Here is a 12364-nt window from a genome sequence, read left to right on the forward strand (position 1 = left end):
AGGCTTGTCCGGGAAAAGGAAACCATGTATGATGCTGCGCCCTGAACAGTGAGCGCAGTCGACAATAGTCCAATTCCGACTGTTTACAATCCTAATGAGCCGAAGTAGTAATTTCAGTGCATTCTTTAGCTACTGCGACGCTTGTGCTATGCATACACTGTTACCATACTGTATATTGAAATTCTTTGACTACCACACAAAATGGGTCACGACGACTAAAACGTATCACCTGCAGGCCACCGGTCCCAAACAACAATGACAATCCTCTTAAAATGTCCAAGCGAAGGCGAAAGGAACGTGAATTATTAAGGAGAAAGAATCCAAGTATTACTCGGTGTTTCACGGTTTGCAGAATGCTTATTTTTCTATTATCCTAACCGGGTCGCGACATTTTGACAAGTATATTGCAAATGCGGTTGCATTACCGCGATCGACCGACGGTCGGCCATTAAGGTGTGTAGCTTAATGACATGTGAGCATATATATTGCGATCCGTGGCGAACCAGATTCGTCAACAACAAGAACAGAACCAATAGTTATGCCATGACGTAGGTGGAAAAGAAATAGCGAAGCAGTGTTTACATTTTTGTTATCAAGCGGCTTGCTTTGAATAAACCTAAGCTGAACTTTGTAATGCATTGGTTTATATACACTGACAACATATCAACACATATAGTAGGGTGGGGAAAATGGGACACATTTCCTTTATTTTCGTTCTACTTGGTGGTAAACAAAGAGCATAAAACTGTATACCCGCGACTTCCATAGACCGTTGTAATTTGTTTAAAACACGATTAGGATATTTTGATGTTATGTGGTTATTGTGTCCCACCTTCCCCCACCCTACTGTATGTTGCGCAACGTTTTCAACCGGCTATGAAAACAAATTTGTCGATTGCTCGTTCAAGTCGGAAATTGAACTATACAACCCCGTTGGCGGTATAAATAACTCCATACCAAATAAATTAAATTAACTTATATGATCCGTAGTACAGCTACTCATATTATATTGGTATACATTCATATATAAAACCGCGAGCTCCACCTAAAGGGAGATACAAAATAAAATCACAACCGGAAGAGGCGCCTTTATAACACCCTATAAGGCCTATGCTATGGAATCCATTCAAACAAATTCAATCTTTTTACTATAATGCCAATCTAGTTTACCTGTTATTATTTATACCGGAAAATTAGGTGCACAACCCTTAAGTGGGTTTATTATTATTGCAGATTATGACACTCAGACTTAAATAAGCACACGGTATGCAATATAAATACGCATTAAACAAACACAACCTTTGTGCTAGTTTATTTTTCCTAAACGCTTGCCCAAGGTGTTGGGTTCTATCCTAAGTCTATACTGACCTTTCTTGGAAATATTTTAGAATACGCGTCTCGCATTCGTATTTTAGCAAAGATCTAAAGCGATGACATTCAGCAGTGCACAGATCCAAAGCCTTATTTACGCTGTAAGACCCTTAACGCAATAAACAGCAAATTGATAAGGAGGCATAATGGGCCTGAACAGCGGGGGCGACGCCCGGAGTGAAGCGAAACAGAAGGCATATTATCATCAAAAGAAATACAAACACTCATGTTGTGTCGTTTAAAAGCGATGGCCAAAACAGCCGAATGAATTGAATCGCGTACCCGCTGAATTCCCGCTGTGAATGCGACTTGTTTATGATGACAATATGCCCAACACCGCCGGCAGAGGGGCGAGCTTGGGATAAGTTGTAAGCAACAAATAACCGTAAACACCTGTGTATATAGTTTCCTTGTCGGAAAGTAAACATGCGCACAGCGGGACGCCATGGCTGCTTTTGTGCGACAGGGATTGCGCGCATTTATTTTTTCGGGAAATCGGAGCGTCGATTGTTTACTCTACAACCTGTGTGCCCTGACTAATATGGTGGCAGGCAACAAATAACCTGGAGGTTATGGAAACGCGCGGATCAATAGACGCGGTTACTCTAAAGCGCCGTCGTCGTCGCACCAAAGGAGCATTATTTATTTATAAACACGATTTTATTGTTGAGCATGTGTGTTCCGCGCAAACAAGTCTCGCTAATGAAATTAGGAATAAAGGCGTCGGTAGGCGACCCCGTTGAACGGTTTAGCTGATATATACACCTAGTCATTCTCTCACCTGCTTCGCTGTTTGCTTAGCGGTTATGTCTCCGCGCTCTAAGTGACGTAGTTATCGTCCGTTGCGCAATAAAACCGGTATTACGACGTCACGGGGTCCGCGGTCGGTCTGAGAATCGTCAAACGAGCTCCGAAAACTACCATGTTAATTTTTCGTCACAAACGCTACAGACAAAAGCTTGGGTGTTATGGAGTGCGTATATACATAGCGCCGGAGTGACGTAATATTTGCCTGCCGCCAAACTAGGATTTATGACATTTCTTAAGGGAGAAGGTCATGTGCAACGCATCTGTGGAATATCAGCATGACAGGTTACCGGCTGAACAACCACTAAGGATCCACAGCCGCATTCTGATACCTTCCCGACTCCCATAAATCAATCTACCCCTCTTTGACTTAAGCTACACGATGCGGTCCAGTATATGACCAACACGTTGATGTCACTTAACAGATTACGCACTTAATCAAGTTTCACTACCAGTGGAAAAGTAAAAAATATTAACCCACCGAAAAAGTTTTGACGAGACGTCTTGTGCTTCTGAGTAATCACACCACGCACGTATCTTCAATCGCCAAAGGGATAAATCTGACTCGTATTAATTCCTGGTGGTAATCAAATAAAAGGCAGTTGCGTGATAACTAACTCAAAACTTCCTGTTTAGACAAACGGTTACGATTTATTGCACCGGTAGATGTATCTGGATAGTGCTACCGGCTTCGCTCGATATACTTGTAAGTAGCATGCGGTAAACAGTCAATGACAGAGTTAACCCTGCCGCCCTTTCCTTGGCCAAGTCTCCTGACAAATGCGCATAAAACAAACAGCAAGGTGCCGTAATATCGCTTGTTTGTGAGCGCGAAGAAAAAGCGCGCGCGCTCCCCGCACAACAAACAATTGCGACGTGCCAAGGGATAAGATGTCTGGAGAGGAGGAAAAGAACTGCCAGGCCAGTAATTTCCACGCGGCCTCCGTAACTCGCGGAGTTTCTTGTCACTAGAATCAGTATTTGTGTTACACAAAACAGGCTCCAATATTTGTACACCGCGACCGCCTTGGACGTGATCAACGACCCAGTCCGATGTTGGGCCATACTGTTCAAGTGTGTTGGTAAATTTCCACACTGTATGTTCGCTCGCTGTCGTTCAATTCGGTAATGTGAAATAGTTGACAAACAAACAAAACTTCAAGGGCCATCGTCTGCTCTTGGAACAAGCGGTCGTGTTAACGCCGACCGGACTTACAGGCAAATGTGACTTACAAATCGTCGGCAGACGAGCTCTCGATGCGTTTCGGGTCAAGTGCTCTTTATGCCGCTGACAGCCGAATTGAAACAAGCGTCGGTGCTCGACTGAGAAGCCAAGTTGTCAAAACAATGCTTTTCGCCGCGGCTCCCTTTCCGGTGACGGATTAAAAATTCAGAGAAGCAACTTCTCGATGACAGCAGATATGTCTGCAAAAAGTATGTCGTGTTGTGGTGCGCCCCAACTTCACCGCTGGTCGTTAAGAAACGCTGCTAACGAGTTTATTGCATGAAAACCTGATACATGATGAAGTGTATGTAATGTCAAAACACTAACTAGACCACTCGAAGCCTCTTAAAAACAGAACGCGGTGATAAATTCAGGCTCCGCGTTTAGTTTCACGCGTTCTGTCGGACCAGACAAACAACCAAATGTGGAAACAATTCCGGCTATGAGAAACTACGTTACAGCACGGAAGGCGGCAAAGGCCGTTCTGCTTTACTTCAGCTGTCAACAAGTAAATGCAACAAGCTCTATTATCACAACAAGAACGAGATTACGAAACTACATATGCCAGTTTCGAAAATCTTTGCCCTGGGAGTCTCCACTCTACTTCCTTTTATCGTGATAAGAAACGCCGAAACGACAGAAGCATTTTTTTAGGCGAAGACTGTTTGTTGTATGTACAAACACACACAAATAAAAAAACAAAGTACAAATATGAGTCTATTTGTGTTGGATATTGTAATTGTTTACATCAGTTTATTTTGTGGTAAACCTGTTGCATAAAATTGGATGAAGACTCTATGAACTTGTGTATGAGTTCATACCGTTACATGAGCAACAATAAACCGGTTGTGTATAAAGTGATGTAGCATCCTGAGTGTTTAGATAAAGCAAGTGATTTAATGAAAATGTTACACGGCGGAGTATTTAGTAAACAAATAAAATCTAAACACGAACAGATTCGATTTTCAGTTTTAATAATCCGTGACGAAAGAAAAACTTGCTGACGATAGCTAATTAATATCAGCGTAATAAATCAGTGGCATCTGTGTATAGGCAACGTACTAAACCACACGCATTATTTTGAAAAATGATATTTTCTAACGCATATATTTAGATATCAGTGCAAATCTAAAGAATGCTAGACCAACTCTGGAAATGGCTCGACTGAATGATTGAAATACTTATATATACATTGTGTTTAATACTTTATAACAAGCATATAGCTCTGTGGGCCAAGATGGGACACTTTTAGCACATGATATCCGAACATACCGATCGTGTTTTAAACAATTAACAACGGTCTATATGGAAGTCGTGAGAGATACGGCATTATACAAAATTTGACGAGAACTTAAGAATGAACAGGTGTCCCATCTTTTCCCACCCTACTGTATATTGTGTTTAATACTTATTAACAAGGGTGGTATTTTAATAAACTGAGTTAAAAGTTGCAATTAAAAGCATAAGATAAAATACAAAAAGGTTAAAGCCCTGTTTGCCTAAAACGTTTTGTTTTTCCTGCCACACTTTTAAAAGAAGAAACTTCATTTTTTTATTTATAAGAAAACACTTCTTAAGTGTGGTATACTTGAGCGTTAAATTTCTTCCGACACGCCATAAAAAGGCATGAGAAACAGTAGTTAAAAACGCCACGAGGTGTTGCAAATATGTTTAATCGTAAATAAAAGGCGTTTCTTCCAATTTACACCCGATCTGTCACCAGAATATAAGTTGTTTTGATTTATGTAAAATATTAAAAAAAACAGGAGGCGTCTAAAAATTAAGAGTTCGTATTTAACCTGCTACAATGTTTTTTTTGGCGAACATTCAACAAACAGAATGTTTTCGTGCTGGAGATGTTCATAAATGCTGGTACAGAAAACAAACATTTCTTTCAAAAAATGCTCATAAATGCTGGTACAGAAAACAAGCTTGGTAGTATAGATGCATCCCCTTTGAAGTTACTTCACGTGGGTATACAGGAATGCAAATTCTGTATAAAGACAAAATTGTAAAGCGCTGGTAAACCTGAGCGGCGAAGCATGATGCTCTATCTATCAGAAGAAACTGCCGCAGTTAAGAATACGAAGCTTCAATTGTTGTCCGAAGCTTTTACGGCGCTATTATGTTCCCAAGATTTATTAAAATCCTTTCGAGCAGTACAAGCAAGATCTCCCAACCCGACGACAGAGCCCCACCCCGGAAAACAAAAAACAGAGTAAACAACTCCCAACACGAACGCTCGACCAGCGGAAGGCAAATACCACCAAGTAAACATAGCTCTACAATGCGCAGTTGAAAGATGGCGATATATGCGGCGAGGAACACAAAAGGTTTTTTTTAATAAAATGCACGCCAGTTTCGCTGGCAATGTGTGGCATATTCGAGCGGCTTTAACAGCCTCGTAACTTGAAAGACGATGTTGTTTGCCTTCGAAGACAAAAAGTTTTCGTGTTTAGTTTAAGGCGCTGTTAAAAGCCCATTATGCACCGCGGAGGGAACGTTAAATCTCGTTGTACAAATGTTAATTTAAAAAACACTGCGTTCCTTCGTAATGCTGGTTTAATATTAAATTTCTGCTTCATGTAAAGGTTGGCAGTCTCGTAAAAACAAATATATGTGAGTGGGCGTTTTTCAGCGAAAATTTAAAATAAAAACAAGATCAATGAAATTTGTGTTGTAGATGGTCGCAACTCGGTTTCAGTCAATATCTGCTATACCTAACATTAAAAAACTCTGCTTAGAATAGAAATTTTAGACAAAATAGGGAGGGTTTCTTGTATTTTTAAAGATAAAACATTTCCGTATGGACGGTTTCTCTGTATTCCGTAATATGGTCGGTCTAACGCTAACCCTTCAGTGACACCTAACGGACTAATATTCCCATCACTATTTAAACAAAGAATTTGATCGGTTGATTATATTTGAATTTTTCAAAGTTATTTATTTTTGTATCTGAGGACGTCACGAAGTTGCATCAGTTTTAGCAGTTACGTAAAAATATTCGATAAAATGCTGTTTTTAAAAAACGTCATTTTGACACTGTTTCGATGCTTTTTTGGCATTGTTTCGATGATACTTATATAAATTTTGACACTGTTTCGATGATATATATATAAATTTTGATACTGTTTCGATGATACTTATAAAAATAAAAAACTCTTACCTTCCAAAACATATATGATGTAGTTCCTATATAAACACTCACAGACACAGCTAAAATTGAAACTAAAGGGTTGAATTTACTGCTGTAAATTGGTAGTATTTTGCAACATATGCCCCAATAAGTCTGTTAAAGTAATCACCCAGTTATTATGTTTGCCAATTTATTAAAGCAGGGTTTTAAAATACGCTTTTCGATGAGTTGTGTCTTCTGTACGAAAAGAGTTGACATGGGTTAATAAGGTAACATGGAAAAATAAGTGATTTAAATTTGCTGAGTTCCCAGCAGTTCTCTAAGGATTAATATTTGTAATGAAGCATGACATCATACCTGTCTCCATGGCTTGCATATATTCATTTACTCGTTGTCAAAATCTTGTTCTTTCCGAAACTATTCATATAATAAATTTGTTCAGTTGGAACAATTTTATAATAAACTATTTTACGAAAACTTACCTTCGGGTTTTTTCCTTCGTCCACAACTGCAAAAAAATATATTTCGGTATTTTTTTTATGTAATGATAAACATACAGGAAAGATTATTCACGCAAATATGAAAAAGTAGCTAGTACGTTAGTTTTTTTTTTTTGTTTTCATTCAGGAATCTATTATTTATTTATCTGGCGAGTGTTTTGGGTAAACATACAGTATGGTGGGGGAAGATGGGACACCTTTTAACTCTGTTTTCTCGTCCCATCTAGTAGTAAATAAAGAACATTCGAAGAATTATAAAACTATATCCTCACGACTTCCATAGACCGTTGTTAATTGTTTAAAACACGATCAGGATACATGGATATTATGTGCTAAAGGTGTCCCATCTTTCCCCACCTTACTATATATTAATTTAACTTCATTCGCTGCATAATGTTTGATTAATGCATTTGTCAGCACTTACCTTCCTTTGACTCCTCAACACCTAAAAAACAATAATAAACAATTAGTTAATACTTCAGGAAAAAATGAGCTTAAATAAGTAAAAAATATCAAAGATATAAATGCGTAGTTATCTACCGTTGTCACCGGAGCGACGGCGGTACCAATGGCGACGACGGTACCAATAGCGACGACGCCGATAACGACGACGTCTCCAACAATATGACTCTCCTTCGTCAACCAAACAGAGAAGTCCGAGCAGCAGAGTGATAAGCAGTAACTTGTTCATCTGTAAAGTAACAAGTTGAATTGTAGCTTACATTTGCCTATGTTGTCGACTTACTTTGAATTTGCAAGTAAAGATTCAAAGCGAGATGCTCGTATTTATAGCCTAGAAATCAATTGTTTCAGAAACGCCTTTATATCCGTTGCTGCAGTTGCAACAATCGTATGCAATCTACCAAAGCTCAACTTAACCCGTTTAATGAATATTGAACTTCCAAATATCCAAGCTGCAACAATGGCTTCGTATATCTTCATTGTTTGGCTTGGAATCTGTACCACTATACACAATGCATAACTGTATTTTGCACGGGTCACAATTCATTCATTCAAGGGTCAGGAATCAGGATATTAAGCAGTTAAAAGTCCACACTGATCATCGATGCTCTTGTCTTAGCGCTACTGGTGCGTTTAAGCCAAGCACACGTGCGGCGCGTGGCATAGTGGTTAGCGTGCCTGCCTGTAACCAATAGGTAATGGGTTCAAGGCTCGACGCTCCTACCATTGTGGGCATATGTGTCCTTGGGCAAGACTTAACGGCAATTGCTCCAACCCAGTAGGCACTATTGGCTTGTCCAAATTATCAGCCATACATAAAAAAAAATAAAAAAATCCAAAAAAGTAATCACCCACAAAGTAACATACATGGTAACTCGTAAGCTGGTACGAAGTGATAACGACTGCCATTTCCCGGCCACGCGAAGATAAAGTAAGTTACATGAATCCATTCATTCATTCACGCTTGTGTAAAAGATTTGTATTGTATATGCATGCAACGGAAACAGGTATAACGGATTACATTCAATATAAATCATGGTTTTAAAAAAACTGAAACATTAACAGCACATTTTTTAAATATATTTTTTCCCTGTTTTGTATAACCTTCTAATATGTCAACTATTTTAATACAGAAGACGCAACACTTACCGAAAAGCGTATTTTAAAACACTGCTTCAAGAAATTGGCAAACATTTAAATTCCTTGTGCTTGTTTCTTGATTACTTGAACAGACTAATAGAAGCATGGTATAAACTACTACGAATTTACAGCAGTAAATTTAATTGTCTATATTAGAGCTGTCTACACAGAGTGCAGTTTATACACCTACTCCGGTGTCTATCAAATATGTTTCGATAGGAAGGGCTTTATTTGGAGTTTAAATTTATGAATTTCTAAAATTGGCCTGCAATTATTATTTATGGTATAGTAGGTTGGGAGAAGATGGGACACATTTTTATTCTATTCTCGTCCCATTTGTCAGTAAACAGGATAAATAACGTTTGCCGAGAATAAATAACGTAGCACTCATTATCTCTAGCGCATGTTGTTTAAATTGGCCATAAAGGTTGGTATAACAGCATTTACAACTCATAATACATCCGCTACGTTTTATCATAAAAACTGCGCATTTCCATACGAACATAAAACATGATGTAAGTGAAGCGACAAAGCATCAAGTATATTTAACAACAAAATATGTAAAACAGTTCCCATCATTTAAAAATTTAAGAATGACTGTATTTTATGCAAGTTTCCGATTTTATGCAAGTTTTCGAGATTAAACTTAAACATTAGATGTTTGCTTTTTCCTCGCAAGGAATATCATATCTGATTAGTGGGGCACTAATCTTTATTGAGGCAAAATACATCTTTAGTGGGTTTATGATGCAGAGGTTGTGTTAATCAGTTGCCTTCTGACTTGTGTCACGAGACCTGTACACAACTCCATTTGCTTTCAAATCTCTTATCATGCTTGAAGGTAATCGACCAGTCACACTGATGGCATAACAACCAGGGCTAAATTTCTCTGCAACGATTCAACAATTAATGAAAGTCTAAAAAAAATGATGAAGCTAAAATGGTAGGAGTGTATCCTTATTAAGGGCACGATACCTAATGTTCATTCTTGCCTTTAACCAAGTAGTCACTAAGTGGTTGTTTAAATTAAAAAAAAACAATAACCCATCAAGTTACATACTTGATATTAAGATGGCCGTACACAGTATCCGGAATTCGTCCGTTTTGTCCAGATTTCGCTGCCGCATGCGGAACTCGGTAATGGGTTTGCATACAACTTTGCATGCGAATTCGCATTCCGGATACTGTGTACAGTCACCTTTAGTTGGTAATTTGTAAGAAAGTACTTGGTGTAACAAATGAACTGACACGTTATACTCCTTTATTTAAAGTTGAATGAATGTATGAATCTTACGTTATCCTTGCATGGCCGTCGTTATAAGACGGGTGTGCATATACCTCGTACCAGCTTACGAGTTACCAAGTTTGTTACTTTGTCAGTAATTTTTTTTTTGATTTTTTCAATATTTTATGTATGGCTGATAATTTAGACAACCCATTAGTGACCACTGGTGTCTTGCTCAAAGACACATACGCCCACAATGGTAGCAGGGACAACCCTTGAACCCATTACCTCTGGGTTATGGGCAGGCTGCTAACCAACTGTGTCACGGCGTCGGACCTTGAAGTTCCCTAATAAAGCTAAATGTCTTTCTACAAGACACCTGAAGTTGACAAGGACGTTGTCATTTTCCATTAACTATAACTAAGATACCACAATATACTTTCTAGTCAGCTAACTACAATATTGATCAAGGCCATGATAAAAAAAAGGATTGTTATTTGTGACTAAAAGTGATTCAATCTAGAGTCAACTTGAAAACCAGCAAAGTTTTAAAGAGATGATTTTAGTCAAAAACTTAAGCCTTCTTTTTAAACTTACACAAGTATTAGGTTTATCATACATACTTCTTTAATTAATATTAATGTAATTGTACAAAAAAAATCCATGTTTTAAAGATATAAAATCATGTTTTAAAGATAATAAACAATAAAAGGCTTTGATTGGAGTAAATAACGATATAGGCATAAGGCAAACAAATGTTAAAAATATAACTATATTGAAAACTTACTTATTCTTTGCCACTTTGCAACCCAACTTTCATCCGGTGCCATCATAGATATAATTCTACATAAATACAAATATATAAAATTAATACTAAATTATATAGCACTTTACATAGACTATACTGTTGCTGCAAAGCATAAAACACTTATTTTGTAAGACACCTTTCGAGTAGCTAAAATACATTGAGCAAAAACTCCATATGCTAATTCAGACCAAATTGTGGTGGTACCGACTTATATAAGCAATGAACTACCAAATGCATGTCAATAGTTATGCACTTTTAGTTCGGTTGTAGCAGATTTAAAAGAATGGTCTGGTTTACGAAATGTCTACACATGCCAATGATATCAAGATTTTAGATTTCTTTTAAACTTTAATAAACGAGTGCTCAAATTTGTGCGAATTTACACGAAAAATCTCACACAAAGTTTACTATAGTAAGAAGTAATAAGTTGTTGCCCGAATTAGACTTAAACTTTAAAAGTTACTTTAAATAATGAAATTGGTCAAGTTTAAACAAAAATATTATCAAAAATTAAAATACCCATCAAATGAGGAGCTGGTACAATCATATACCATGTCTCTATTTCCCCGCATATGTAAATATTCATCACAATTGTCACATCCATCGTATTCAAACTGGTCCATTGTCTGAAGAAAGGATTTAAAGTTTTTTTACTATTACAGTTGTTTATTTTATTATACACATTACACTCATATATATATATATACATTTATCAATTCTTAATTTAATAAAATGCATTTTACAAAAGAAAGTCTTCAGAATAGGCCTAGATTCATGAAACCCAGTTCACATTTTGTTCTGACACATATCAAATTCAAAATACCAAATCAAGAAATAAAAAGGGAAAATCTTACACATAAATCAAATCATAATATGCTTAATAAGCCAATGTTTAAAAGTTTGATCTGGCTCATGCTTTACAATCGACGCTTGGTAAATAAGTAAGTAACCATTTCAGCCTTAAAATAGTTTAAATCTAAATAATACATTATGTTAACGTTTGATATACCTTTATCAGAGAACAGAGTAGACATGCACGCATGTTTCGTAAACTTTTCGGAACTGTTTCCATGGAAGCATTTGCCATTTTTATTTAATAAGTATGACCTAATGCAATTTCATAACCAAAACGCGAAATGGGGGTAAAATAAATACAGATCTCTAGTTCGGTGAAGTCCCATTTAAAAAATTAAAACGGATATTACGTAAATCGTAAAGGAACACAAAAGCAGAGACTTTACATAAAAGTAGTGCAAATGAAAATATAAATTAGGAGTATACTTAACAGTAGGGATTGTATATAAACATGTTTATATATACAAATCCACTGACAGTAGACAGACCAAATGACTTTAGGTATATTATGGTAGATGACGTCAGAATATTTTTTTCGTCACTTGTCTTAGGCAGAGTCGTATAAACACCGAGTAGTCCAACTGCCGTCTATGTGTGTCCAAATAGAGCAAAAGTGGTGACTTTGACAATGGGTTTAAACGAACTTGTTAAGTTTTGTTTGTGTTTTCCTATTGTGGGAAGGTGTAAAACAGCTTCTATTTACCTTACCAAACATTTTTTAGAAAAAATGTATAAATTTAGCCGCATTAAATGACTAAAATGTCGCAAATCAACCGCTTCTAATTCTAATTTTTGACTTTTTTTGACACAGAAAACAAATAACACATGTTTTTTA

General features: G+C 37.1%; 2 protein-coding genes and 1 long non-coding RNA gene across 4 annotated transcripts in view; all 3 read right to left on the minus strand.

The window, feature by feature from the left end:
* The window catches only part of LOC149733848 (forkhead box protein P4-like), a 29711-nt gene extending 26781 nt beyond the window's left edge, over positions 1–2930 (minus strand). The window contains 1 exon segment of the mRNA XM_089881400.1: positions 2660–2930. The gene's annotated coding sequence lies outside the window, so the exon portion shown is untranslated.
* A 4171-nt stretch (positions 2931–7101) lies between these two features.
* On the minus strand, positions 7102–8951 carry LOC149733850 (uncharacterized). The gene is made up of 3 exons (XR_016385328.1): positions 8651–8951; positions 7580–7730; positions 7102–7484 (listed from the first exon to the last, which is right to left on the minus strand). It is a non-coding gene; the product is annotated as an uncharacterized LOC149733850 (long non-coding RNA).
* Positions 8952–9096: 145 nt separating this feature from the next.
* On the minus strand, positions 9097–11958 carry LOC149733851 (transcription elongation factor SPT4-like). 2 transcript variants are annotated; one of them, XM_089881202.1, is made up of 4 exons: positions 11684–11921; positions 11194–11300; positions 10654–10709; positions 9097–9530 (listed from the first exon to the last, which is right to left on the minus strand). In XM_089881202.1, exons 1-4 carry the CDS (start codon positions 11759–11761, stop codon positions 9403–9405), a joined length of 369 nt encoding a protein of 122 aa, XP_089737328.1. In that variant the 5' UTR covers positions 11762–11921; the 3' UTR covers positions 9097–9402. The 2 variants fall into 2 exon arrangements, with proteins under 2 accessions (XP_089737328.1, XP_089737327.1); XM_089881201.1 differs by lacking the exon at positions 9097–9530 and adding an exon at positions 9679–9839 and having other exon boundaries at positions 11684–11958.
* Positions 11959–12364: the final 406 nt, after the last annotated feature.

Source organism: Ciona robusta, chromosome 7 (assembly GCF_009617815.1).
Source record: "Ciona robusta chromosome 7, ASM961781v2".
NCBI classification, from domain to species: Eukaryota; Metazoa; Chordata; class Ascidiacea; order Phlebobranchia; family Cionidae; genus Ciona; species Ciona robusta.

What these genes read in the sequence shown, in the direction of transcription:
- LOC149733851 (XM_089881201.1), bottom strand. Translation starts at nt 11,761, where the DNA reads ATGGCAAATGCTTCCATGGAAACAGTTCCGAAAAGTTTACGAAACATG. An exon ending in TACTCTGTTCTCTGATAAAG is followed by an intron (nt 11,301 to 11,683) that starts GTATATCAAACG and finishes TCCTTTCTTCAG; the next exon opens with ACAATGGACCAGTTTGAATA. An exon ending in TGCAAAGTGGCAAAGAATAA is followed by an intron (nt 9,840 to 10,653) that starts GTAAGTTTTCAA and finishes TACCAACTAAAG; the next exon opens with GTGACTGTACACAGTATCCG.